We start from the raw sequence: 26,574 nt of genomic DNA on the forward strand, positions 1-26,574 counted from the left end.
ACCAAAGAAGCCCCCGAGTCTGTGCTTTTTAAACTTTTTCGGTAGTAAACTTATGTGTAAAATCTTAACCAGAGTCGCAAAATATAAAACATTAAAAAAATCAAATAGTTTCTTTATGCAGGTTTCAATCTGTGTGTGTGTGTGTGAAAAATTATTTTGTGTGCACTGAAACTCTCATCCTCTTTTGTCTTATGAGATTCACAGTCAAAAATTGGTTAACTGTTCTCCACTGCCTCTTGCTCTAACCAATGATTCCCTCCTCAATTCAGTTCAGTCGCTCAGTCGTGTCCAACTCTTTGCAACCCCATGGACTGCAGCATGCCAGGCCTCCCTGTCTATCACCGACTCCCAAAGTTTACTCAGACTCATGTCCATTGAGTCGGTGATGCCATCCAACCATCTCATCCTCTGTCGTCCCCTTTTCCTCCTGCCCTCAATCTTTCCCAGCATCAGGGTCTTTTCAAATGAATCAGTTCTTTGCATCAGGAGGCCAAAGTATTGGAGTTTCAGCTTCAGCATCAGTCCTTCCAATGAATATTCAGGACTGATTTCCTTTAGGATGGACTGGTTGGATCTCCTTGCAGTCCAAGGGACTCTCAAGAGTCCCTCCTCACCCCTTTATCCCACTCCCCACACACAATGATACAGGGCAGAACTACAGACTTTCCCTTGACGAACAGAAATTCCAAAATTTTGTTACCATACATAACAACTTTTAGTTTCTGTATAACTCTTATGGTCCTGGATGGCAATCTGTGAAATATTCTCTACCTCTCCAGCAAATAACTATTCTTAATAGAGATTCATAGTAGCTAGAGTGCTGCAGAGCATGTGCTTTCAACATGTTGTCTGAAATGCACCTCATTCTGTCTGCTCCTCCTTTTTTTTAAATTGGTTGTTCGGTGTTCCGTTGTGTGGGTGGACGTTGTTTTCTTCAATGAGTTTTCTAGCAGTGGACACGTGGGTTGTTTCCAGTGTTTGATAGTATGGACAGGGCCACAGTAAATAGACTTGTGCAGATGTCTTTTCATTTTTTGATAGTGTATCTTGGATACATTCCAGGAGGTGAGATTGCTGAGTCCAAGGATAAATGTATGCTTACTCTTTTGTTAGATATTGCCAAGTTCTTTGCAGTAGAGGTTGTACCATTTTGCATTCTCAACAGTGATTGTGTTTGATGGCTGTTTCTCTCTATCATTTCCAAAAGAGTATTTTGTCATGCTTTTGGGATGTTTTGACTCTGATGAATGAGAATGAAATGTCCTTATTGTCTTATTTTGTATTTTTATTAAGAATGAGTTTAGCATCTTTTCACATAAGTGTCTTGTATTTCTTTTAAAGTACTGGTTCATATCTCTGGTTCACTTTTATATGAGATTGTTTGATTAAACCTTTATGGTATATGGTTCAAGTATTTCCTGGTTTGTTATTTTTTCTTTTAACCTTTTTCTTATGGTGTTTTTTTTTCCTCCTCATAACCCAATTTATTGACCCTTTCTCATATTGTTTCAGGATTTTGTGTCAAAATTATGAGAGTTTTCCTTGCTATTGAAATTCCCTGTATCATTTCCAGCTTTTCCTATACAGGTTAATTAAAAGTGGTTCTGTGTAAGTATATGAGGGTTAGTCACTCAGTGGTGTCCTACTCTTTGTGACCCCATGGACTGCAGCCCCTGAGGGGTTTCACTGGGAGAATATCTGTCTTTTCCATCTCCACTTAAAGATTTCTTCATTATCCCACCATCTCACTCTCCCTTCTCCCTGTTCAGGTGGTCTCATAACTCTGGGGAAGTAAGTTTAGTTACGCTTCATTTAAACATGAAGTACCATTGAATCACACATACATATCTACTGATTATGTATGTTCATTCAAGACTATTGATTTTAAAGTCACTCTTTTTACAAAAACTCAGCTAGTTTAAAAAGATTTCTACATTGGTAATATGGTGGGGTTTTACTTGAAATATGCTAATTTTTCTAAAATTGCAGTTTCCACCAAAAATACCTACTAGTGTTTTGCTTCTAAAAATGAGATACGATTATAACTTACTCTTTCCCTCCCTCATTTGGCAGCTATTTATTTAGGGCTGAACATAACTGTGGGCTTCCCAGGTGGCTCAGTGGTAAAAAATCAGCCTGCCAACACAGGAGATGTGAGTTCGATCCCTGGATCAGAAAGATCCCCTGGAGAAGGAAATGGCAAACTACTCCAGCGTTCTTGCCTGGGAAATGCCGTGGACAGAGAAGCCTGGTAGGCTGCAGACCATGGGGTCTTGAAAGAGTCACACATGGCTTAGTGACTACACAACAATAACAAATGCAGCTGTGGGCCTGGGGTGTGTGCTGATGCATGGGGCTCATTGTCTCTGTTAGGAAGGCAGGTAATTAAATGAGCATTAATACAGTGTGGTAAGAGCTGTTATAGATGGAGTTTAGACCTATTCAAGTGCCTAGTGGAGCCCAGAGCAATGACATGTCAACAGCTGGAAGATAATCTCAGTAAGTGGAAATGACAGGGGCTTAATGTCAAAGACATGTATTCAGAAGGTGATATTAAAGCTTTTTTAAAGGCTGGAGCAATTCGAACTATATAAATTCATTTTAATTTTATATCAATTTAGACTTTTCTTTATGCACTGTAAGTAGATAATGATAAATGAAACAGACGACAATGTTTTAATTAAATTTAATTAAGACCACATGTTTGTGGTCTTTATGTCAGGTATTTTGGTTCTACTTCCTTATTCAAGCTAGAATCAAGATTGCTGGGAGCAATATCAATAACATCAGATATGCAGATGACACCACCCTTATGGCGGAAAGTGAAGAAGAACTAAAGAGCCTCTTGATGAAAGTGAAAGAGGAGAGTGAAAAAGTTGGCTTGAATTTCAACATTCACAAAACTAAGATCATGGCATCCGGTCCCATCACTTCATGGCAAATAGATGGGGAAACAATGGAAACAGTGAGAGACTTTATATTTATGGGCTCCAAAATCACTGCAGTTGGTGACTGCAGCCATGAAATTAAAAGATGCATGCTCCTCGGAAGAAAAGCTATGACCAACCTAGACAGCATATAAAAAAGCAGAGACATTATTTGCCAACAAAGGTCCGTCTAGTCAAGGCTATGGTTTTTCCAGTAGTCATGTATGAATGTGAAAGTTGGACTATAAAGAAAGCTGAGCACTGAAGAATTGATGCTTTTGAACTGTGGTGTTGGAAAAGACTCTTCAGAGTCCCTTGGACTGCAAGGAGATCCAACCAGTCCATCCTAAAGGAAATCAGTCCTGAATATTCATTGGAAGGACTGATGCTGAAGCTGAAACTCCGATACTTTGGCCACCTAATGTGAAGAAGTGACTGACGGGAAAAGACCCTGACTGGGAAAGATTGAAGGCAGGAGGAGAAGGGGACGGCAGAGGATGACATGGTTGGTTGGCATCACTGACTCAATGGACTCGAGGTTGAGCAACTCTAGGAGTTGGTGATGGACAGGGAGGCCTGGCGTGCTGCAGTACATGGGGCTGCAAAGAGTCAGACACGACTGAGTGATTGAACTGAATTCCTTATTCATCAGAACTGTGATTTTTGAATACTCACGACAGATACTCAAAAATTATTACAGTATTTTTGGCACTATTTTAGGTGCCCTGAAAGTTATAAGAGTTTAAAACACACAAATATTTATAATACAGTTGTATATATGTTTTATATAACATTCAATAAAACACTTCTTTGAAAAATACATACCTTACATTTTTTATTTTTATATATTCTATTTAACTTTTGTCACTGTTATTATCATAAGTAAGTAGCATTTGAAAAGAATATGTGAGCTATCCTGGTAATGTGGCTATATACCTATTTATGTTGAAAGAATTGAACATATACTGCAGATGTGCTGTGGAACACTGCAGGGGAAGTTAGTGGTGGGGGAGCAGGGGTTGCAAAATTAGATATCCCAGATTCTTGTGACACCAAGTGGATTGGGATCATTCATTCAGCCTCCTTAAAGCGCAGGTCTTTATTGTCAGCATTCTCTGCAAGAGTAGTTGATGTACTTTTGTTAATCTTCTCGTCTTTCTTTATTATAGCTTATTTTCAGCGATTCTGTAATTCCTTTCCTGGTTCTTCCCCACCTCTAGCAACCCTTGCTGCCAGATAAGGGGGAAAAAATGAGACTTCTAATTTAAGAATGGCTGCTTAATTCAAAGACATATTTAAATTTTTGTTTTTGGTGGGATTCATTAAAAAATGGAAGTTTATAGTCTCCACACATTGTAGTTTCTTTGCTATCTTAGCATTCATCTGACTCATTTTTCATTCTTTTTATAACTTTGTTTGCAAGTTATTTCTTTAAAAGCCCTGCCAGAGGTAATGATTGGTGCTATCTTAGTTACTTCAACTTTCCGTCCTCCTCTAAATCACTGGCTAGATATGAATAGTCTTTAAAATGAATTGTGAGATTTGATCAGTGTAGTGTAGTAGAATAACGATGCACTTGTACAGAGGCATCATGCTCATTACGGTGCGTGGATGTTTATGTCTGCAGCCGTTTGATGCCGTTTTGTCACGTTTCCAGGCTAAAGGCAACGTTTCATGCACCTGCTTACTTAGTTTTCTTTGAGGCTTAGCATTGTACTGCTTTCTTTATAGTCCATGAATGGATATATAATTACAATTTTGAGACATGATTTGTGTGTCATGATAATGAACTAACAGTGTTCATAAAAATAAATAAATATATGTGTTCAATAAAAGTAAATACATGTAGTAAGTTCTGCACTTTGATTTCCTTGGGGCTAAAAGTCCAGGACCTTATTTTTTGTCCCCAAATGACCCAGCACCAAGCTCTTAGCAGGCACTTAGCTGAGGAATAGACCTTTTATAATGCCGATTTGTTGCTTGAATTATCCCAGTATTGACCATAGGGAGCTCTTTTAAGTTGATCCCAGTGTAATTTTGATATGATCCCACTGGATTATTTAAGCACCATCTTATTTTCTGTCAAAGAACATGCTCCTCACTCATCTCTTTTTTTTTCCCTACCCCAGTCTTAGGTCATTTCCCCAGGCAGCCTGGCTGCCTTTAATGGAGGTATTAGTAACTAAGATCTGGATACCAGTTCTGTTTGTTGCTACTGGGATTTCACTGCTTCTTGGTCCTGGTTTTGGATAGAACTAGGAAGTGGCAAAGGAGTAAAGGAAAGGTATAAGCATCTGAATGAGAGTTCCAAGGAATAGCAGGGAGAGATAAGAAAGCCTTCCTCAGCTATCAGTGGAAAGAAATAGAGGAAAACAACTGAATGGGAAAGACTAGAGATCTCTTCAAGAAAATTAGAGATACCAAGGGGACATTTCATGCAAAGATGGGCTCGATAAAGGACAGAAATGGTATGGACCTAACAGAAGCAGAAGATATTAAGAAGAGGTGGCAAGAATACTACTGAAGAACTGTACAAAAAAGATTTTCACGACCCAGATCATCACAATGGTGGGATCACCACCTAGAGCCAGACATCCTGGAATGTGAAGTCAAGTGGGCCTTAGGAACCATCACTATGAACAAAGCTAGTGGAGGTGATGGAATTCCAGTTGAGCTATTTCAAATCCTGAAAGATGATGCTGTGAAAGTGCTGCACTCAATATGCCAGCACATTTGGAAAACTCATCAGTGGCCACAGAACTGGAAAAGGTCAGTTTTCATTCCAGTCCCAAAGAAAGGCAATGCCAAAGAATGCTCAAACTACCACACAATTGCACTCATTCCACACACTAGCAAAGTAATGCTCAAAATTCTCCAACCAGGCTTCAGCAATACGTGAACTGTGAACTTCCAGATGTTCAAGCTGGTTTTAGAAAAGGCAGAGGAACCAGAGATCAAACTGCCAACATCCGCTGGATCATAGAAAAAAGCAAGAGAGTTCCAGAAAAACATCTATTTCTGCCTTATTGACTATGCCAAAGCCTTTGACTGTGTGGATCACAATAAACTGTGGAAAATTCTGAAAGAGATGGAAATACCAGACCACCTGACCTGCCTCTTGAGAAACCTATATGCAGGTCAGGAAGCAACAGTTAGAACTGGACATGGAACAATAGACTGATTCCAAATAGGAAAAAGAGTACGTCAGGGCTGTATATTGTCACCCTGCTTATTTAACTTATATGCAGAGTACATCCTGAGAAACACTGGACTGGGTGAAGCACAAGCTGGAATCAAGATTGCCAGGAGAAATATCAGTAACCTCCGATATGCAGATGACACCACGCTTATGGCAGAAAGTGAAGAGGAACTCAAAAGCCTCTTGATGAAAGTGAAAGAGGAGAGTGAAAAAGTTGGCTTACAGCTCAACATTCAGAAAACTAAGATCATGCCATCTGGTCCCATCACTTCATGGGAAATAGATGGAGAAACTGTGGAAACAGTGTCAGACTTTATTTTTCTGGGCTCCAAAATCACTGCAGATGGTGATTGCAGCCATGAAATTAAAAGACGCTTACTCCTTGGAAGGAAAATTACGACCAACCTAGATAGCATATTCAAAAGCAGAGACATTACTTTGCCAACAAAGGTCCATCTAGTCAAGGCTATGGTTTTTCCAGTGGTTATGTATGGATGTGAGAGTTGGACTGTGAAAAAAGCTGAGCTCAGAAGAATTGATGCTTTTGAACTCTGGCATTGGAGAAGAGTCTTGAGAGTTCCTTGGACTGCAAGGAGATCCAACCAGTCCATCCTGAAGGAGATCAGTCCTGGGTGTTCATTGGAAGGACTGATGCTGAAGCTGAAACTCCAATACTTTGGCCACCTCATGCGAAGAGTTGACTCATTGGAAAAGACCCTGATGCTGGGAAGAATTGGGGGCAGGAGGAGAAGGGGATGACAGAGGATGAGATGGTTGGATGGCATCACCAACTCGATGGACATGACTCCAGGAGTTGGTGATGGACAGGGAGGCCTGGCATGCTGCGATTCGTGGGGTCACGAAGAGTCGGACACGACTAAGGGACTGAAGTGAACTGACTGAGGAAGTACGTGTGTGCATACCTGCTCTTGTATGCCACATGTCTGTGATTATTGTTTGTGTGCCTGCCTATCTCTCTGTATTGTTAAAGTAGACATGGGTTGGTACACACCCTTTTTAATCCACTGCCACAGGATTCAGCCTAGTCTTCCTCTTTTCATATTTGTGATTTCTTTCTCTGAGTGTGAGAAATCTGATTCTTATTATCTGTGATAGATTTACTTGTTTTTTCCAACCCTAGTAGACGTGAAAAAGTAGTTTAAAAACTGCTAACCCATCCCTCTGTGAAAAAACCAGTTTACCAACCAGAACACAGTATTAGTGCACAGTTCTTTCTGTCTTTAGCTTTACAGTAAGCAGGGTTGTGGCCTGTTGTGCAAAGTTGCTTAGTGTCAACTCCCTATTTTTCTTTACATCCTTCTGTGGTGTTATGCCTACACTTACAGTGTAGTTATGTTCATTTGTCACACTCTGCAGTTTATTCTGGGTCCCCTGACATTCTTATAAATTTCTAATTATCATTTTTTTAATTTACAAGCAACAGAGTTTACTGTTTGGGTATATAGGTTTTTGAGTTATAACCAATGAATAGGTTCAGGTATCTACCATCACAGTGCCATAAGAATATTTCAACCACCTTGAAAATTTCCTTTTTACTTCCTTGGCAGTCAGTCCCACCTCCACCAGTCCTTGCTAACCACCAGCTTTTTCTATCCTTGCAGTTTTGCCTTTAGCAAAATTCAGTATAAATAGCAATTATACAACATGTAGCATTTTGGGCTTGGTGTCTTTCACTCACCAAAATATATTTAAAGTTCACCCAAACTACTGCATGACTCAATATTTCATTTGTTTCTATTGCTAAATAGTGTTCCATTATATGGCTATACCTGAGTTCTTAGGTTTGGGTGATTATGAATAAGCTGCATAACTATTCATGTTTAGGATTTTGTATAGACAAGATTTCAGTTTACTTGGGTAAATATCTAGGATTGGAATTGCTGGGTCATTTGATAAATGTGAGTGTCATATAAAAGAAAACCCTGCCGAACTATTTTTCAAAGTAACTGCAGCATTTTGCATTCTTGCTAGCAGTAAATCGTATTAATATTTACTGTTGCTCAGTATCATTGCCAGCACAATATAGTTTGGCTTTTTTAAAAAGAAATAAAAAAAATTGTTTATTTTAGGCATTCTAAAATGTGTGTAGTAGTACCTCGTTGTTACTGTAATCTGCACTTCCCTCATGACTAGTGACTGGTTTCCCTGGTGGCTCTGATGGTGAAGGACCCACCTGCAATGCAGGAGACCTGGGTTCGATCCCTGGATTGGGAAGATCCCTTGGAGAAGGAATGGCTACCCACTCCAGTATTCTTGCCTGGAGAATTCCATGGACAGAGGAGCCTGGTGGACTACAGTCCATGGGGTCACAAAGAATCGGACATGGCTGAGCAACTAAGGGTGTCATGTCAATGACTAGAGACGTTGAACATGTTTTCACATGATTGCTTGCAATCCATAAATCCTCTTTGGTGAAATGCATGTTTGAGTTTTTGCCCATTTTTTTTTTTTCCTTTTAGGTTGATTGTTTTCTTATTGTTGGGTCTTAAGGGTTCCTTATATATACACACATCCTTTAACAGATGTGTAATCTTTTCAAATATTTTTCTCCAGTCTTTAAACTTGTCGTTCATTTTCTGAACATCATTTACAGAAGTTTTACATTTTGATAAAGCCCAATTATCAGTTATATGTCATGACTCATGCTTTTAGTCTTCTAGAAACTCATTGGCAAACCCAAGGTCTTGCAGATATTTTCTTTGAGAAGTGTTACAGATTCCGATTTATATGATGACTTGGTCTTTCCATTTGTTTTTGTTTATATGTAGCATTCTTGCTTGCTTCATTCTTTTTAACATATAGCATGTCTTTCAGCTCATTAACTTACTATCCATACTTACATACCTCATGAATTTTGCCTCTAGTCTCACAAACTCTTGTTTATTTATCGTCTAGACTTAGCACTTCTTATGGCTTTCATCCATCCAAATGTTTTTCTTGTTATCTATAGAAGAACTTAACATTCTCAAATAATGAAGTCAGAGCGCATCATAATATTTATCTAAGCTAATTACTGTGAAAAATTATTAGAATATCACAAATGCCTTTTGTATGATCTTATAATGTATTACTGCCAATTGAATATGTCATCTACTAGAATAATATTAAAACAAGAGCCCCATGTATTTCAAATCAGTTATTCATTGTGCGTTAAGAGATTAAGAAGTCAAAAGCTTTCCTGTGTGTGTATGTTTGTGTGTGTATGATTGGCAGTAATAGAGCTAATCATAAGATAAATTGGTTCTTTGAAACGTAAATATTTATTCTGTTTCTGGCTTCAAGTGGCTTCTATATATAAACAGATGTCCTAAGATGTCTGCAAATATCGTTCTAAAAAGAGGAAGGCAATGCTTAATAAATGTTTTAAAAAGACAAATAAATGAATTCATCAAATAGAAAAAAAAGTTGAGTGTTGGATACTGAAGGTAGTAAAGTACTTCTAGAGAAGGAAATAATAAAGTAAGCCAAAATTAGTAATAATAAAAGCAATGATAATGATACTAATGATGCACTTTACTGAGCACGTGTTATATCTCAGGTGCTGTGCTAAGGCTATCCCGCTTGCATCCAATGTTGAATTGAATGGGTAATGTACCCCTCTCTCGTGTCTTGTTTTCACTGAGTTGCATACCAGGATACACGGCAGCTTGGCTGGATTGCCAGAAGCTGTCGCTTTTCACTGGTTGCCATTTTGGGACTGCCTGCAAGTATAGATCAAACTCTCTGCCGTCATAATTGTCTTCAGACAGCTCCTTCTGGCCCCTCACAAACTGATCATCTCCGCTGATGATGAGAAAGAGAAGCTGAAGGCTTACCCTTACTTCCCCTAAAACCTCACGTCTTAAAGCTCTTGCTGACTGCGTTGCATGGCCACCAACCCCAGCCATGATTATACTTATTACCTGTGGACCTGTTCTCTCCAAGTGCCGTGCTGGAGCCTTAAAGAATAAAGACATATTCCTCTCCTGTTTTGTGTTTTCTTTTAGCCCCCTGCTTCTCATTGTCTTTAGGACTCTGACCAGAACTGTTCTTTTAATCTCTTTTTTGCCTCCCCATTTGGAGAAGGAAATGGCAACCCACTCCAGTGTTCCTGCCCGGAAAATCCCCATGGACAGAGGAGCCTGGTGGACTACAGTCCATGGGGTCACAGAGAGTCAGACACGACTGAGTGATTATCACTCACTCACTCGCCTCTCCACACACCTGTTCTTGTGCTACGCACTTCTGTAGATACATCAGGGTCGTTTAGCATATTGTCCTGTTTACCTGGAATATTTGTTTTCCGCTTTTGTCATTCCATGTAAATTCTCACACGTGCTCTAGGACGCAGCTCGTCTGTTTCCTTCCCGTGAGGCTCTTTTTGACACAGACTCTCTTCTTCACCCCATCCCAAGCACACTGGAAGGGATCTTTTTCTTTCAGAAAGTGCTCTTTGTATTTCACTTGCAAATCTGTATTTTCCACACAGCTCTAAGTTTTTCTGAAGTCCTTGTATCTTCTCCTTTTCATTTTTAGCCCCTTTAGCTAGCATAGCGTGCTGCAGTCCGTGGGGTCGCAGAGAATCAGACATGCCTTAGCGACTGGACAGCACCACCGCCACCTAGCATAGCCATCATTCCAGAACAGGCAGAAGGCTCTCCCTGCCCGTCCTTCCCTGGGTCCAGTCCTCCTCCCGCCATAAAAACAGCTCTTGATTTTCTCCCTGTTTATACACTCTTTATTTTTTAAAATTAGAGATCAGTGCTTTTCAGACATTTGGAACAAAGTGGTATCCTTTCTTCGAAGGAAAACTTGACCACAGTGTGCTCGTGCACACACCCCCCAAGATAAAAGGTAAAGTCTGGGAGCTAGGAGGCCTTCGTTTTCCTCCTGGCAGTTCTAGGAACTTGTAGGGCTCCAAGTAGTAAGGTTTGCTACCTTAGAAAGGTTTGCCCTGGCCTTATTGCTCTGTTTTTGAGTCCCTCCAAATCATTCTTCACCTAGTTCGAGGAGAGAGCATTCTCTTCATTCATTCATTCATTCATTCATTCATTTTGGCGATGCCAGTTTTCCTTGCTGTGCGGGCTTTTCCGTCTTTGTGGCAAGCAGGAGCTGACCTCTAGTTGCGGTGGCTTCTCTTGTTGTTGAGCACAGGCTCTAGGGCAGGTGGACTCAGTGGTGGCGGCTCTCGGGCACTAGAGCAGGCTCAGGAGTCGTGGCGCACGGGCTTAGTTGCTGCGCGGCATGTGGGAGCTTTCCGGATCAGGGATCGAACCCGTGTCTCCTGTGCTGGTAGGTGCATTCTTTACCGTTGAGCCACCAGAGGAGCCCTGGGAGAGATCTTTCTAAAACACAAATCAAATTACGTCTCGTGCTTGTATCTCGTTCATGAGGCTCCATGACCTTAGCTCACACCTGAGCTCCTTGGAAGTGTAGGGTGTATCTTCCGCCTTTGTGTCACTAGCATCTGGTACAGCTAGTTCCTGGCAGGGGTCTGGTATGAAGTGGCCTGGGTGCTCTGTGCCGTTGAAGTTGATGAGAGAACTTGGCGTGGTGACCCATCTTCTTCACTCTCGTGGCTTTGCTTTTTGCTCAAACAGGCAGTGCCAGCCTCGTTCCTCCTCAGATCTTGGGTCTACCTGTATCTTCGTATCACAGCAATCTTTAGCTTTAACAGCCTTCATCAGTTTGCCTTTCTTTAATCTCTAAAGCAATTTGTTACGATTATAAAGAACAACATGCTTAGTGTACTATATTTAGTGCATCTTTTTTGTTACCACTTGATGGTATAACTTCTGCCTGGGTATCCTAGCAACAGCAGCAGCAAAAAAACAGCAAAAGTCACAAATGGTTTCAAAGGTACTTTCTGATCCAGGAAGATATATTTTGCCCAGTTCTGAGGTATATAATTTTGGTTATAGGTTGTTATTTTAAGTTTATGTTTGAGTACAGTTTTGCCTTTGTTTCTCAACATGTTACAGGCTGAAAAATAAATGTTCATTTTATTGTGTCCTCTGAAACCAAAATTGGTGTTGAGTCAGCTCATAGCCTGTAAATCAAACAGAAATCTTTGAAAAAGTGCATGCAATGAATTAAAAGTATTTGGTGTAATTTTTACCATGGATCATTTTTAGGTTTTTGTTGCGAAAGAGGAATAATAAAGCTTTATCCACTTAGGTTAATGTTCTGGTGATATAGTATCCTTCCTAATTGTGTTTTCTATTCCTTGTGTATATTTCAATAAATGTCTCTGCTGCTTTCAGAATTGTTTATAATCACATTTCATGTGAGAACAGTTTTTTAAAAAGAAGGTAACTTGGAAAAAACTGTATTTCATTTCATTAAAAACAACTATCAAAACCTGTGTTACCAGATGATTATTACATTCTTATTCAGGCTTGAAGCCATTTTGTTTATTTTTAACTGTACTTTTCTTTTCTCTAATTGCTTTGTGGCCTTTAATAAACCAACTTGTTTTGATGAAATGATCTCTGTCTAGAATTAGGGGTAAATATCTCTACCATTTTTTATAGGAAGGCTTTTGTCTGAGAAGTCTGTACTGCCATATTTTATATTTTTGGTGTTATTGGGGAAGGAAAAGTGGATACTGTGTCTTTAACGGAAAGCAAAAGGTTATCTTTCTCTGGCCTTTGTGTGTATGTGCTGATGTGGATGTAGGCAGCCAGACAGGCAATGTGTGCGGAGAGACCAGGGAACCGGCTGCGGATCGATAGACGTGGTGTGGAGTGAATTAATGCGAGGCAGGCCGTCTGTCTGTCATAAGGATCGTAGGGAATGCGGAGCCGTGCGGTCACTCACTGCGGAGATCTGCTTCCAATAAATTCAAGCCTGCTGCCTGAAAATAAACTGGAGATACACACCTCCTCCCTTCCTCACTGTGAAATTTTACTTTATTCAAAGTAAAGCTACGTATCAGATTCTTGCCTCGTGTACTTTAATTGGAGCACTGGGAAACCACAGTTGGGAAAGGCTGATTAAAGGAAAAAAATACCTGCTATTCTTTTAGATCCATTTTTCAATCTCAGTGGAAATCTGTATTACAATGGGAAAGAGAAATACACTGTTTGTTAATCTTTGTAAATATTGTGATATATAGTTTTCTTTCTGAGTCCAAGAATATTGTGTCTCACTTTCATCTAATCTTCAATAGAATAATAATATTATAATGAACTTAAATGGTTTTATATCGCAACATTGGTTATAGTGCTGTGCTTTAAATTTTGTTCTATTAAAATTTAGTATTTAATCTTTGTTCATTTAATCACATGACACTGAAGTCTTCAGAGTTCACCACATTAGTCATTACTCGGGTATTAGGCAATAGAAAAAAATGTTCATAAAGGTACTTTATAAGCTTTTGAAAGATAAATTTTATAATACTGTTCATGATTTTGCAGGTGGGGAGAGGCAAGTGCAGTTTCATTTCGTTGATTTTGAAAACTTATTTCCACATTTACATTGAAAATGTTTTTCTGAAGTGGTTACAAATATTGCATACAAATGAGAAGTTGTCTGCATGCATCTCTCACGATGAGCAGTGGTCTGAGAGCATTCTTGTCTGGATGGTGTGGCGATCTCACATAGTCTTCCTTGCTCCCTGCTTTTTATTTTTGCTGGTGCCACAGCCCAGCCTTCTGCCTTCCTCTGCTGTGTCCACACTTACACCACTTTTCTGCTCCATTCCATGTTTTTCCTTGTTTTCCTCCTGATTCACAGTGTAGAACCCATTTATAGATACCTATTTCCAGCATAATCTACATTCATTTTTTTAATTTTGTGAATCTGGATTTGGTTTTTTAAATGCCTCACGTTTTCCCATTAATGTTTTGTCTTTTTTTTTTAATTGTATCTCTTTATTATATCTTTTTCACCAAAGCAAACTTACGATTATTTTATAGTATATTTAAATAACATAATTTGTGTCATGGGATTGAAGGTATTGAGTTCTATTCTCAGTGTATTTATTGAACCTTTATGAGATGTTCTTTACTGCCAGATATTTTGAAGAGATTCAGAAAGTGAATGTCTTAGATTTTATGGCATAGTTTGACAAATAAGATCACCTACAACAAGTACATAAAAAAGTGGCAAAGTACCGCCGTATAATTAATTGAGAGTACTTATATGTTGCGTAATATAAATATGCAAGAAGCTGAAGCTTCGATGTAGGTATCCTAGTATTTCTCAGGAATATTTGCATCATCTTACTGATAGTGGATAGTGATGAAATGCCTTTTATGTTTCAAAAAGTTTAGCCTTTTAATACCAGGAAGAAAGGAATACATTTGTTTTTCTTCTGGTCTTTGTGTTTCATTGAAAATAGCATTGTATTCTGATATAACCTCAATTCTCTTTAGTGACAGTGATGTAGTACCTTCTATTGTATTTTTTTTTATAGTTAGGTTTGTTGAGGTATAATTTATATATGGTAAAATTCACTCTTTTTAGTGTACAGTTCTGTGAATTTTAGGCAAATGTGGGTAGTCATATTTCTACTATCACAATTAAGATATTTATTATTTTTGTTATTCTAAACATTTGCTTAGACCATTTTATAGTCAGTCTTCCTACCATACCCCTTTGCCTCTGGCAATCACTGATTTGATTTCTGCCCTACAATTTTGCCTTATGAAGAATGTCTCCTATTATCATAAGATAGTAATGTAAAAAAGTGTCACTAAATACTGTGGAGACTATAAATACCTAGGTTTGGGGAATTTTTTTTAAATGTTATTATCCCCCCTTCCTTTTTTTGTAGGTAAAGATTACCATGCTTAAAAAGGTTCAGTAATGGGTTTTGCTCATCTTTTATTATAACTCTATGGTCCAAAAGTTCAAAAGGAGAAACTTCTATCATTTCCTTAAAACAAACTTATTAAAATTAGTTTTAAATCATCTGTGCTGTTTGTATTTGAGAATTGATTTTAGTAATTTGGTCTTTGCATTATCAGTGTCTCTTATGATATCTTCCAACAAGAGTTTGGACTCTTGGGTATTTTGTTATCATCCCATTACCCCCCTTGACTGCAGTTTAGATATTTAGCTGATCCTTAAAAAAATGAAATATATAGAATTTTGAATTACCCAAATCAATCTTCTTTTTTAATTGACTGGTAATAAAATAACCCAGAAAACTTGACTGTAAGAAATAATAGGATGAGTTACAAGCATGATCAAAATGAGGAATATAGTTTAATTTTTTTTAATATAAATTTACTTATTTTAATTGGAGGCTAATTACAATATAATTTTTTAAATTAAAAATGGAACATTAGCCTTCCTGATACAAGAAAAACATTCATGGTGGAGTTTGTTTTCTTATTTCATAAATGTTCTTTTTTTTTTTTGGCAGGTGAATTCTTTTTTTTTTGCATAAATGTTCTATATGGTTCTTTTCTCCCTGTTTTCTTCATGGCAAAGACCATACCAAAAGAGTACACAGAAAGGGGTGTGGATTTCTTCATTAATCTGGAATAGTAGAAAAGCACACTTTTTAAAAAACTCTTTGAGATATAATTCACATGCCATCGAATTCACACTTATAACTACCATCCATTGTTTTTTTTTTTTTGACATATTCACAGAATTGTGTAACCATCACTGTAATCAATTTCAGAACATCTTCATCACACAAAAAGAAACCAAAGACTCATCAGTTTAAATACTCATTTGCCCCCATCCCCCCAGCCCTTTGTAGTTGTTGTTTAGCTGCTCAGTCCTGTCCAGCTCTTTGCAACCCCATGGACTGTAGCCCACCAGGCTCCTCTGCCCATGGGATTTCTCAGGCAGGAATACTGGAGTGGGTTGCCATGTCCTTCTCTAGGGCATCTTCCCAACCCAGGGATCTAATCTGCGAGCAGGTCTTTTGTCCTGTGCATTGGCAGGGGGATTCTTGACCGCTGAGCCACCAGGGACGTTCTCTCCCAGTCCTGAGCAGCCACACATGAACTTTGGCCTCTCTAGATTTGCTTTCTCTAGTTGTGGGGCACGGGCTTCCCCCTGCCATGGCTTCTCGTTATGGAGCACGGGTTCTAGCTGTGGGGGCTTCAGTAGTTCAGTGCATGGGCTTACTTGCTCTTCAGCGTGTGGGATCTTCCCAGACCAGGGGTCGAACCCCTGTCCCCCACATTGGCAGGCAGATTCTTAACCACTGGACCACTAGGGAGATTCCAGACGTTTTAAATTCGAATCAAGTTCACTTATCAGTTTTCCTTTTATGGGTTGTGCTTTTGGTGTCAAGTCTGGCCTCAGGTATCAAGGGTTTTCTTTTTTTTTTTCCTAGAATTTTTATAGTCATATGTTCTACATGTAAGTCCATGATTCACTGTGAGTTAATTCTTATAAAAGGTGTGAGCATTAGGTCAGGGTTCATATTTTTGTCTCCGGTTATCCAGTTATAGCAGTCCATTTATGGAAGAGACTGTCTTTCCTCCATTGATTTGCTTTTGCACCTCTGTCAAATATCATTGGGCATATCTGTGTTTTCTTCTGGTTTGCTATTCTAGTCCGTGAACCTAAAACCATGGTGTAAGTGTTGAAATGGGGCAGATTTTTTTCCTACCTTATTTTTTTCCAATTTTTAAAAACTATTCTAGTTCCTTTGTCTTTCTAAATAATTTTAGAAGAATTTTGTCTATATATACCAATAAATCATGCTGGGATTTTGATAGAAGTTAACACTAAACCTATATATGGAGAATTTCACATCTTTACTATATAGACTCTTTCAACTTAGAACATGGTGTGTCTCTCCATTCATTTATTTAGGCCTCTTTGATGTTTCATCAGTGTTTTGTAGATATCAGCATGTCATTCCTGTATATGTTTTTTTCAATTGGCATCTAAGTATTTCAGTCTTTTTGAGCCATTATTAATAGAATTTTTTAAAAATTAGGTGTCCATGTGTTCAGTGCTAGTGTATAGAAATGTGATCTTTAAAATATTTTTTGTATTCTTTCTTTAAAAATTGTGATTCATTTAGATATTTGGCAAAACTAATACAATTTTGTAAAGTTTAAAAAAAATTAAAAAATAAAATAAAAGTACTAGGAGATAAAAAAAAAATTGTATTTCTTTATTGCCTGGACGTCTCATTGCAGTGGCCTCTCTTGTCGTGGAGCACGGACTCTGTGGCACGCAGGCTTCAGTGGCTGAGGTGCATGGGCTTAGGTGCTCCGAGGCATGTGGAATCTTCCCAGATCAGGGATCAAAGCTCTGTTTCTTGAATTGGCGGGTGGATTCTTTACTACTGAGCCACCAGGGAAGCCCTTTTTCTTGTATTCTGTAGCCTTGCTGTACTCACTTTGTTTGTTTTGTGGATTCCTTTAAATTTCCCCGTAGACAGTTGTTTTTATCTTGAATGGGATCACTTCATTCCAAACTGTACATGTTTTATTTTCTTACTGAATTGCACTGTCTAGAATTTCTAATGCTGTGTGCATTAAGAGCATAAGAGCATAAGAGCATAAGAGCATAAGCATAAGAGCAACAATGTGGACATCTTTGCTTCATTCTTGATCATAGGAGGAAAACATTCAGTCTTTCATCATTAAATATAATGTTACATTTTTAATAGGTGCTCTTTATTAAGTTGAACAAGTTCCCCCTCTTCCTCTATTTCTGTTTTTCTGAGAGTTTTTAAAATCATGATGTTGAATTTTATCAAATTATTGACATGATCATATGATTGTTTCTTCTTTAGTCTGTTAAAATTTTGGATAGCATTGAGTTGTTGAATATAGAACCAGGTTTGCTTTCCAACTGAATAAATCTCACTTTGTCATGGTATGTGATTCTTTTTAAGTGTTGTTGAATTCTACTTGTTTACATTTTGTTGAGGATTTTTGAGTCTAAATTCATGAGAATTTCTGATCTGTAGTTTTATTTTCGTTTGTATGTTGACCCTTGAACAACCTTAGTTTGAACTGAGCGGATCCACTTACATGTGGTTCTTTTTCACTAGTAAGTACTATAGTATTACATGAGCCAACCAACATCGTTGGTTGAATATCCACAGATAAGGAGGAACCACAGATACATGGAGGACTTCACAGTGATAGTACTCAATATCATGTGATTCTATGAACACGTATCCCTCTTTTGTTGTCATAGCAATGCACTACTTCCAGATAGTGGGGGAAATCTGTGTTTTATCTAGAATGGGAAAATAGGTGAGTTAGGAAAAGACATTTGTAGGAAGTTCTTTGAAGTTCTCAAGTGTTCTGGAGAATGGAAGTTTTGGGTGCCCTCATCAGCTTTCAGTTAGTTTCCTTCAGTTCAGTAATTGTCGGACCTTCCATCTAATTCTTGAATTCGTGCTAAGTTGCTTCGGTCGGGTCCAGCTCTGTGTGACCACGTGGACTGTAGCCTGCCAGACTCTCCTGTCCATGGAATTCTCCAGGCAAGAATACTGGAGTGGGTGCCATTTCCTCGTCTAGGGGATCTTCCCAATACAAGGATCGAAGCTGCATGTTTTTTGTATCCTGCGTGGACAGGCAGGTTCTTTACCATTAGTGCCGCCTGTTATACCCTTGGGGCGTTACGTTTAAGGTCTCTTTCAAAGACCCGGAACCCAAATCCCTCTTTTGTCATCATCCCTCTTCCCAACCCTCAAATTACAAGCAAACTAATATTAAAGAGAAGCAAACTTTTAAAATAGTCCTTCACTTTCTAGGTTTTCTCTTTTTTTTTAGGCATAACTGTGTCTAAATCTACTAAAATCACTAGTAAACATGTTGAAAGGAAGCAAGTGAAACTATACAACTTGAGTTTTTTTGTTCCCAGATCTTGGTTAAGAGTAATATGGTTTGCATCCATGTATGTACGTACATATAAAGCAGTAGAGAGCACACGTTTGGTTCATTACTCTCTGTCTCTTCCTAATTTGGATGAATATATGGTATTTTTTTTTAACATACTGCATTTTCATCCAGTAAGTAAATTAAACCGCTTTAAGAGTTTTGGTCCACTTCTCTTTTAGTTTCATAAACTAGCTGTTCTTCTCCTTTGTTTTAGCTGGGGTCTCAGCAGAAGCCCTGCAGACTATCACCACTGCTCCTGATGCCTCGGGGCCAGAAGCCAAAGTCCAAGAGGAGGAACACGACCTTGTGGATGATGACATCACGACTGGTAAGAAGAGACATCTTTAGTGTCATCTGGATGAACTTTATCTGATATCGGAAAATGCTTCCAGGTCATTTATAGCAGGACTAAGTACATGGATGGAAACTTGCATTGATGGAATGCTTGGTTTTTTGAGACCCTTTAGTGCCCTTTCTGATCTTGAAGTAGAAAGAAGCAGAACTGTTTGTTTGGTCAAGGTTTGCTCATTGTTGCCTTAACAATGAGCCTGCTAGCTGTGTGTCCGATTTTCCAGGGACCTTCTAATTTAGAAGCTAGGATCATTACTGAAGTGTTGGAACATGTAGAGGAGTACGCCTCTTGTGTTGTGACAGGTTTTGCAGTTGCAGTCGTGTTGGTCAGTCACCAAGTCATGTCCGACTCTTTGAGACCCCGTGGACTGCAGCACGCCCTAGGATAGACTGAAAATATTGAAGTTGTAATAGTGATACATGCAACATAGGCTACCTGAGGAAACTTACAGGTACGCTTTCTACCTGTACAGTAGAAATGAATGCTTTTTTAAAAGTTACTTACATTGTCTGGGTATTGAGCATTCTTCTCTGTATTATTTATCACATAATCAGATGCGGTAAAATTTAGGAAAGCCGCACACTGCATTATGTTCAACCTGTCTTTTTATAGACTTAGAGCAGTGTCGATTGCTGAATATGCAAATGCATTCAGCTCAGTTTCTTTCAGTGCACAGAGGATACAAACAACCTAGAATACTATTTATAGTGACGTCGCTCAGTCGTGTCCGACTCTTCGCGACCCCATGGACTGTAGCCCACCAGGCTCCTCCATCCCTGGGATTTTCCAGGCAAGAGTACTGGAGTGGGGTGCCATTGCCTTCTCCAGGAGATCTTCCCAACCCAGGGATTGAACCCTGGTCTCCTGCATTGTAGGCAGACGCTTTACCGTCTGAGCCATCAGGGAAGCCCAGTATACTATTTGTATTGGTATTAAGAAAGATAAGCTCTTGATTTTGGTGTGGATGGTTAAAAAATAAAATCTGACCAAATAAATCTATAACTATTGTAAAGCGAGAAATATTAATAGTAATCAATAATTTGAAAAGAAGCATGCTCACAAAGTGTCAGTAAAATTTTCAACAGTCATTAAAGGAAGAGGGGGTGGAAAAAAAAAAAAGGGGGGAAATTGGCTTTTTCCCCTCCCTTTTTCCTCTTAAAGCTGTGTGTGGCAGGTTCTTTACTGTTATCACCTGAATGCTCTTAAATTTCTTTCACTGGGATGAAGTTGAAGAAGCCTACTGTTCTCTCTTGAAAATGTTCAAAGCCTGTATTTAAAACCTATGGCCTGTGCCACTGCTGTAGTTGACTTTATCAGGGAACATCTGGTTTTCAGCAAAAAATGTGATGATGGTGGTGGTGGCTCTTGCTTTTTAATGTATTGGTTCATTGATTTAAAAAATATCATCCATCTTAAATATACATGTAAATTATTTCTCAAACTTCCAGCTTTGCTAAAAGTCATTTATACTGTAAGTTATAGGGTTTGTTTCAGTAGCTACTAGAAGATATCATTTCATTTGCAAATTTTTTATTTTTTTTTTTTTTTAAACTTTGTATTTTGTATTAAAGTGTAGCCGATCAACAATATTGTGATAGTTTCAGGTCAACAGCGAAGGTACTCAGCCTTTCCTCTATGTGTATCCATTCTCCCCTAAACTCCCCTCCCATCTAGGCCATTTGTAGATTTTAAAAAATGAGTTCTTGCTCTATTCAGTTTTTACTGCTTTAAAAAAAATAATATTATAGATATGTTTTGTTATTACCTCAGATTTTAAAGGTTTTCTTGTCTGCAAAAAGTCATGGTTTAAATAATGGAAGTTGCCTTTGCAATAGCAGAATATCTCACTTTGCATTCCAGAAGAAAAGCTGAATTTTAGAGCACTCAAGTAACTATTATTAAATCAGTACATTGAAATTATGAACTATGTTCTGCCGAAGTCACGAGTCAGAGTTAGGGCACGTGACTCTGTGTTTATTTTACTGTTAAAAAAAAATCAGGAAGCTTAAAAATGAAAATCTAGTTTGGAGAGTTAATTAATGCTACATAAACTATATTTTAATCTGTAAGAAGTTCAGTTAAATGCATGTGATGCATGGCTTTATCAGTTGATTTACTCATTTCCTGCCATGAGTAGTCGAGTCAAGAATTTAAATAACTGAAAAAGACTTCCTTAACATGTTGTCAGAGCAACCAGCGCACTGCAGCCTGTGGGTCGTTCACATTACCTTTAGATTGTGTGACTTGATTAAGATGTGGTATAGATTTTTGTGAGGGTTTAGAAGAAAACCGTATTTCTTTTTATTGACTAGAATCCTATATAAATTGCATTATGAAAAATATGGTAGGTGCATTTGAGAGAAACCTGTTTCAAGCAGAATAACCTTATTTTAGGCTAACCAGCACTGCAGAGTGCAAGAGGTACTGCAAAATGGAAAACTGGCCAATTCAGCTATTCATCCTGAAAACCCTGGTTTTTCCCAATTATTTAAAAGGAATTGCTCTTGTAATATCACCTCATAAAATAGAAATTATATCGTGACAGAGATATTTGCCTATATTTTGAATGAATTCTTATTTGACTGCTGTAGCTAGGCTAATATGTGTAGCTGTATTAATTTTATTTTTGTGGTAATCTGAGGCTGAATTCTCCAATTAACTGAATTCAACAGCTGACCAAGATAACAATTCAAATATGCAGTATAATTTAGTGCTTTTGCTATAGGCAGAATTTCAAAGCTGAAATTTTTCTTCTGGGTGAGAGCAAATGAGGTATGAATATTGTCTTGTGACCCTTGATCTGAGCTTGGCAGTCTTTGTTATTTGTTAGTGTTTGCTGTATGAAAGTAAAGAAGCATGGATAAAGCTGTGTAAGTGTTGGCTATGATCAATTGGAACTAATTAAATTTATTTGAAATGAAGAGTCTTAACTGGAAGAGAACAGCTGGAAAAACTGGGAAGAAAAAATTGAGCCTTGATTGAGACAATTTAAATCTTCACCCTGTCATTTCAAAAATATGCTGCAGCTTCTTTCTAAATCTCTCTTTTTAAAGCTAATATCTATTGATCGGCTCTACAAAGTAATGCCAGTAGTGCCTTGGTCAACACACACCCTCAGTTTTACTTAGCATTCCAGCCTAAGGTTTATCAGGCTCTTTCCTTGAACCAAATGTCTTAAATCGCATATCAAAGCCATGTTAGATTAATAATATCTAATATTAACAATATTAATATTATTTTATGTAGAAAAAATATTAAAACCTATTTCTCATTTAAAAAAAATATTACAAAGTATACGTGGGGAATATACTCCCTGCCCCCAGCAAAGGAATTCCTTCAGGTTTTGTAAAACTCTGTATATTTAAAATCTATTTTAACAATAATAGTAGTATTTTCTTGAAAGTACAAAGAATGGCATTAAGATTGTTTCTGGATTATTTATAATTTTAGAGTCACACACATATTCTATACCTGTGCATTTGCTTTTGTGTGTATACTTTTATTTTTGATATTCCAGTTTAAATGTTTATATATAAAAAAATCAATATTTATAAATAGCATGTTCTTATTTTCACTGTAATATTAATAGGTAATTATATTAATGGAGTAAATCTCATTTAAAAACTGATATGTATATATATATATATATATATATATATAAGTTTTTAGACAAATTGTAATCTATTTTTTTAAGGTAGACCTTTTGGGTGAGTTTTTTGGTTATTTTTATGTGGTTTTCATTGAGGTAAAGGATAGCATTCTGTGAGAATGAAGATATATATCCCCTAAATGTTGTATTTTAAGACATCCTCCCTTAATAGCAGTTTTAAAAGAATTTTGGACGGGTTTCATTCACAAACCTGCCTGGATGCGTTTAAGAAATTGACCATATTCTCCTGGGGGTCATACTGCAGCGTCCTACCCTTTGTTCAATACCACAAGGACACAAAGTGACCGCATAACGGCAGTAAAGGGTCAAGAGCCACTGACATTGTCAGAAAGAGACACCTTGATGCTGGATCAGCAGCACAGTGGGTAGGTTGAGCCACTCACAGCGGGGGCAGCAATGATCCGTAAATTCGGGTGGGCGTGTTGACTCTATTTGTTGTACTTTCTTGTAAAATTTAATTTATATAAAAAGGATGAGAAATGCTATGGAATAAAGGAAAAATAGAGAAAGGTAAGAAAACTTGAAAGGAGTATCAAGTTGTTAACTTCGTACCAACCGCTTTATTCTTGATTCTAACAGCATTTCTTTAAAGTGTATTCTGGTTATTTGTCCAGATAGATGAGGAAACGTGCTCAGGGAGGTTCATGTTCAAGGGACTGAGAATGTGTCCTGCCTCATTCCAGAGCCCACCTGTGAACTTGAGCACCACCCCAACCCGCCTCACAGTCTCAGACTCGCGGAACTTCGGCATCTTTTCTTTAGAAATGGGAGATGATGTCACAGCCCACCTTTACTGCTTAGGGTCGCAAGCCCGAGCCTGACGTTTGCCAGCTGTCCTGTCTTACCGCCTAGAAGGCAAACATTCTAAGTTAGAGCCAGAGATTATCTCCCGTAAGGGAAAAAATCAGCATGTATTCTTTAAATGTTCTTTTACAATTTGTTCTTTACTTACAACTAGTAGGATGTTAAGACTGTAAATATAATTAGTGTTCATAATGTAAATAATTATTGTGTACTTGTAAAATGAAATTTGCATGATTCCATCCAGCTTTTTGAAGTCACCAACATAAAACTGACACCTCAACATAGATTCACAGAGCAAAGTCAACATTTCTAGTATATTAAGATGGAGCTGGAAAGCATGCCTTGTCTGAGACTAAATATTGATTTGTTAATTTTACCATTTACTGAGGCCCTGTTCATAAAATGTTTATACATTTGTTTTGACTGAAAGATAGGAAATTCATCTTGTTAAAGTTCCAAAGAGCAAAATTTAGGGCATTATATATTCAGAAATCAGAAATACTTTCTTAGCAGAGAGATAGAAGCCATATAATTAGTAAACCAGAATAAGACTTTCTGCATTTTACCCTTTCCCTCTCTCATTCTTTAATTTATCAGAACAACGTGATTTTAAATCATTTGTTCTAAACTGTTATCACTACTCTTCTGATCGACTTCAAAATGTTGGCTACTCCAAAATATGAGTTTACTATTATGAATGTTTTAGATAATTGTACATCATGAGTGCTGTGGTTTATTTACCACGTAGTTCCCTTTTTTAAGAAAAATAAGTGTGGATTTTGTAGTTTTCTGAAATATGTCATTTCAACTAATTTACCTTTATATACTTTTTAAAAAAACTGGGACGTGAAAATGCAAAGGAAAATACTTTTTGCTGCTTAGTGTTTATAACTCAGTTTTAGCACACATTGATAGGATGTTCAGTTCAGTTCAGTTCAGTCGCTCAGTCGTGTCCGACTCTTTGCGACCTCATGAATTGCAGCACGCCAGGCCTCCCTGTCCATCACCAACTCCCGGGGTCCACCCAAACCCATGTCCATCAAGTCGGTGATGCCATCCAACCATCTCATCTTCTGTCGTCCCCTTCTCCTCCCGCCCTCAATCTTTCCCAGCATCAGGGTCTTTGCAAATGAGTCAGCTCTTCGCGTCAGGTGGCCAAAGTATTGGAGTTGCAGCTTCAACATCAGTCCTTCCAATGAACACCCAGGACTGATCTCCTTTAGGATGGACTGGTTGGATCTCCTTGCAGTCCAAGGGACTCTCAAGAGTCCTTTCCAACACCACAGTTCAAAAGCATTAATTCTTCGGTGCTCAGCTTTCTTTATAGTCCAACTCTCACATCCATACATGACCACTGGAAAAACCATAGTCTTGACTAGATGGACCTTTGTTGGCAAAGTGATGTCTCTGCTTTTGAATATGCTATCTAGATTGGTCATAACTTTCCTTCCAAGGAGTAAGCGTCTTTTAATTTCATTGCTGCAATCACCATCTGCAGTGATTTTGGAGCCCAGAAAATTAAAGTCAGCCACTGTTTCCACTGTTTCCCCATCTATTTGTCCTGAAGTGATGGGACCGGATGCCATGATCTTAGTTTTCTGAATATTGAGCTTTAAGCCAACTTTTTCACTCTCCTCTTTCACTTTCATCAAGAGGCTCTTCAGTTCTTCTTCACTTTCTGCCATAAGGGTGGTGTCATCTGCATATCTGATTACAATCAAATCACAATCTTGATTCCAGCTTGTGCTTCTTCCAGCCCAGCGTTTCTCATGATGTACTCTGCATATAAATTAAATAAGCAGGGTGACAATATACAGCCTTGACGTACTCCTTTTCCTATTTGGAACCAGTCTGTTGTTCCATGTCCAGTTCTAACTCTTGCTTCCTGACCTGCATACAGGTTTCTCAAGAGGCAGGTCAGGTGGTCTGGTATTCCCACCTCTTTCAGAATTTTCCACAGTTTATTGTGATCCCCACAGTCAAAGGCTTTGGCATAGTCAATAAAGCAGAAATAGATGTTTTTCTGGAACTCTCTTGCTTTTTCCATGATCAGCGGATGTTGGCAATTTGATCTCTGGTTCCTCTGCCTTTTCTAAAACCAGCTTGAACGTCTGGAAGTTCATGGTTCACATATTGCTGAAGCCTGGCTTGGAGAATTTTGAGCATTACTTTACTAACATGTGAGATGAGTGCAATTGTGTGGTAGTTTGAGCATTCTTTGGCATTGCCTTTCTTTGGGATTGGAATGAAAATTGACCTTTTCCAGTTCTGTGGCCACTGCTGAGTTTTCCAAATTTGCTGGCATATTGAGTACAGCACTTTCACAGCATCGTCTTTCAGGATTTGAAACAGCTCAACTGGAATTCCATGACCAGTAGATTATTTCTGAATTTGAGAGTTGACAGGAATATTAAAATATAGTCCAAAGTATGGCTTTTCTTCCTTCGTTTTCTCTTTTCATATTTTCCGCTCTGGGTGATTGACTTTCCCTTTTCTTTGGTTTTAGCTGCCACTTGTTTGTTAAAGACTATTGAATCTGTATCTCCAACCTAAGCTTGTTCTCTGAGTGTCAGATTCATGTATCCCTGTGCACGAATGTCCCACAGATCCCTAGATACCGAGTCCAAAATGAGCTTATATTATTTCTAAAATTCATCTCCTTTTTGTATTGAGGTCTCATAAAAGACGTCACTGAGGTGCCTTTAGCCACCTAACACCCCAAATCAGAAATGACAGATTAATCCTGGCTCTCCCACTTTCCAACATTGTCCACTGGTAGTTGCTACTATTTCTTGTAAAAT

General features: G+C 38.2%; 1 protein-coding gene across 4 annotated transcripts in view; it reads left to right on the plus strand.

The window, feature by feature from the left end:
* Nucleotides 1–26,574, plus strand: part of WDR7 (WD repeat domain 7) — a 353,722-nt gene that overhangs the window by 129,902 nt on the left and 197,246 nt on the right. For all 4 annotated transcript variants that reach the window (XM_061400296.1, XM_061400294.1, XM_061400297.1 and 1 more), the window contains one exon: nt 19,162–19,275. In XM_061400296.1, the coding sequence (XP_061256280.1) occupies nt 19,162–19,275 (114 nt within the window). The remainder of the gene's footprint in view (nt 1–19,161; nt 19,276–26,574) is intronic.

The sequence above is a fragment of the Bos javanicus genome, chromosome 24, assembly GCF_032452875.1.
Source record: "Bos javanicus breed banteng chromosome 24, ARS-OSU_banteng_1.0, whole genome shotgun sequence".
Lineage (NCBI taxonomy): Eukaryota > Metazoa > Chordata > Mammalia > Artiodactyla > Bovidae > Bos > Bos javanicus.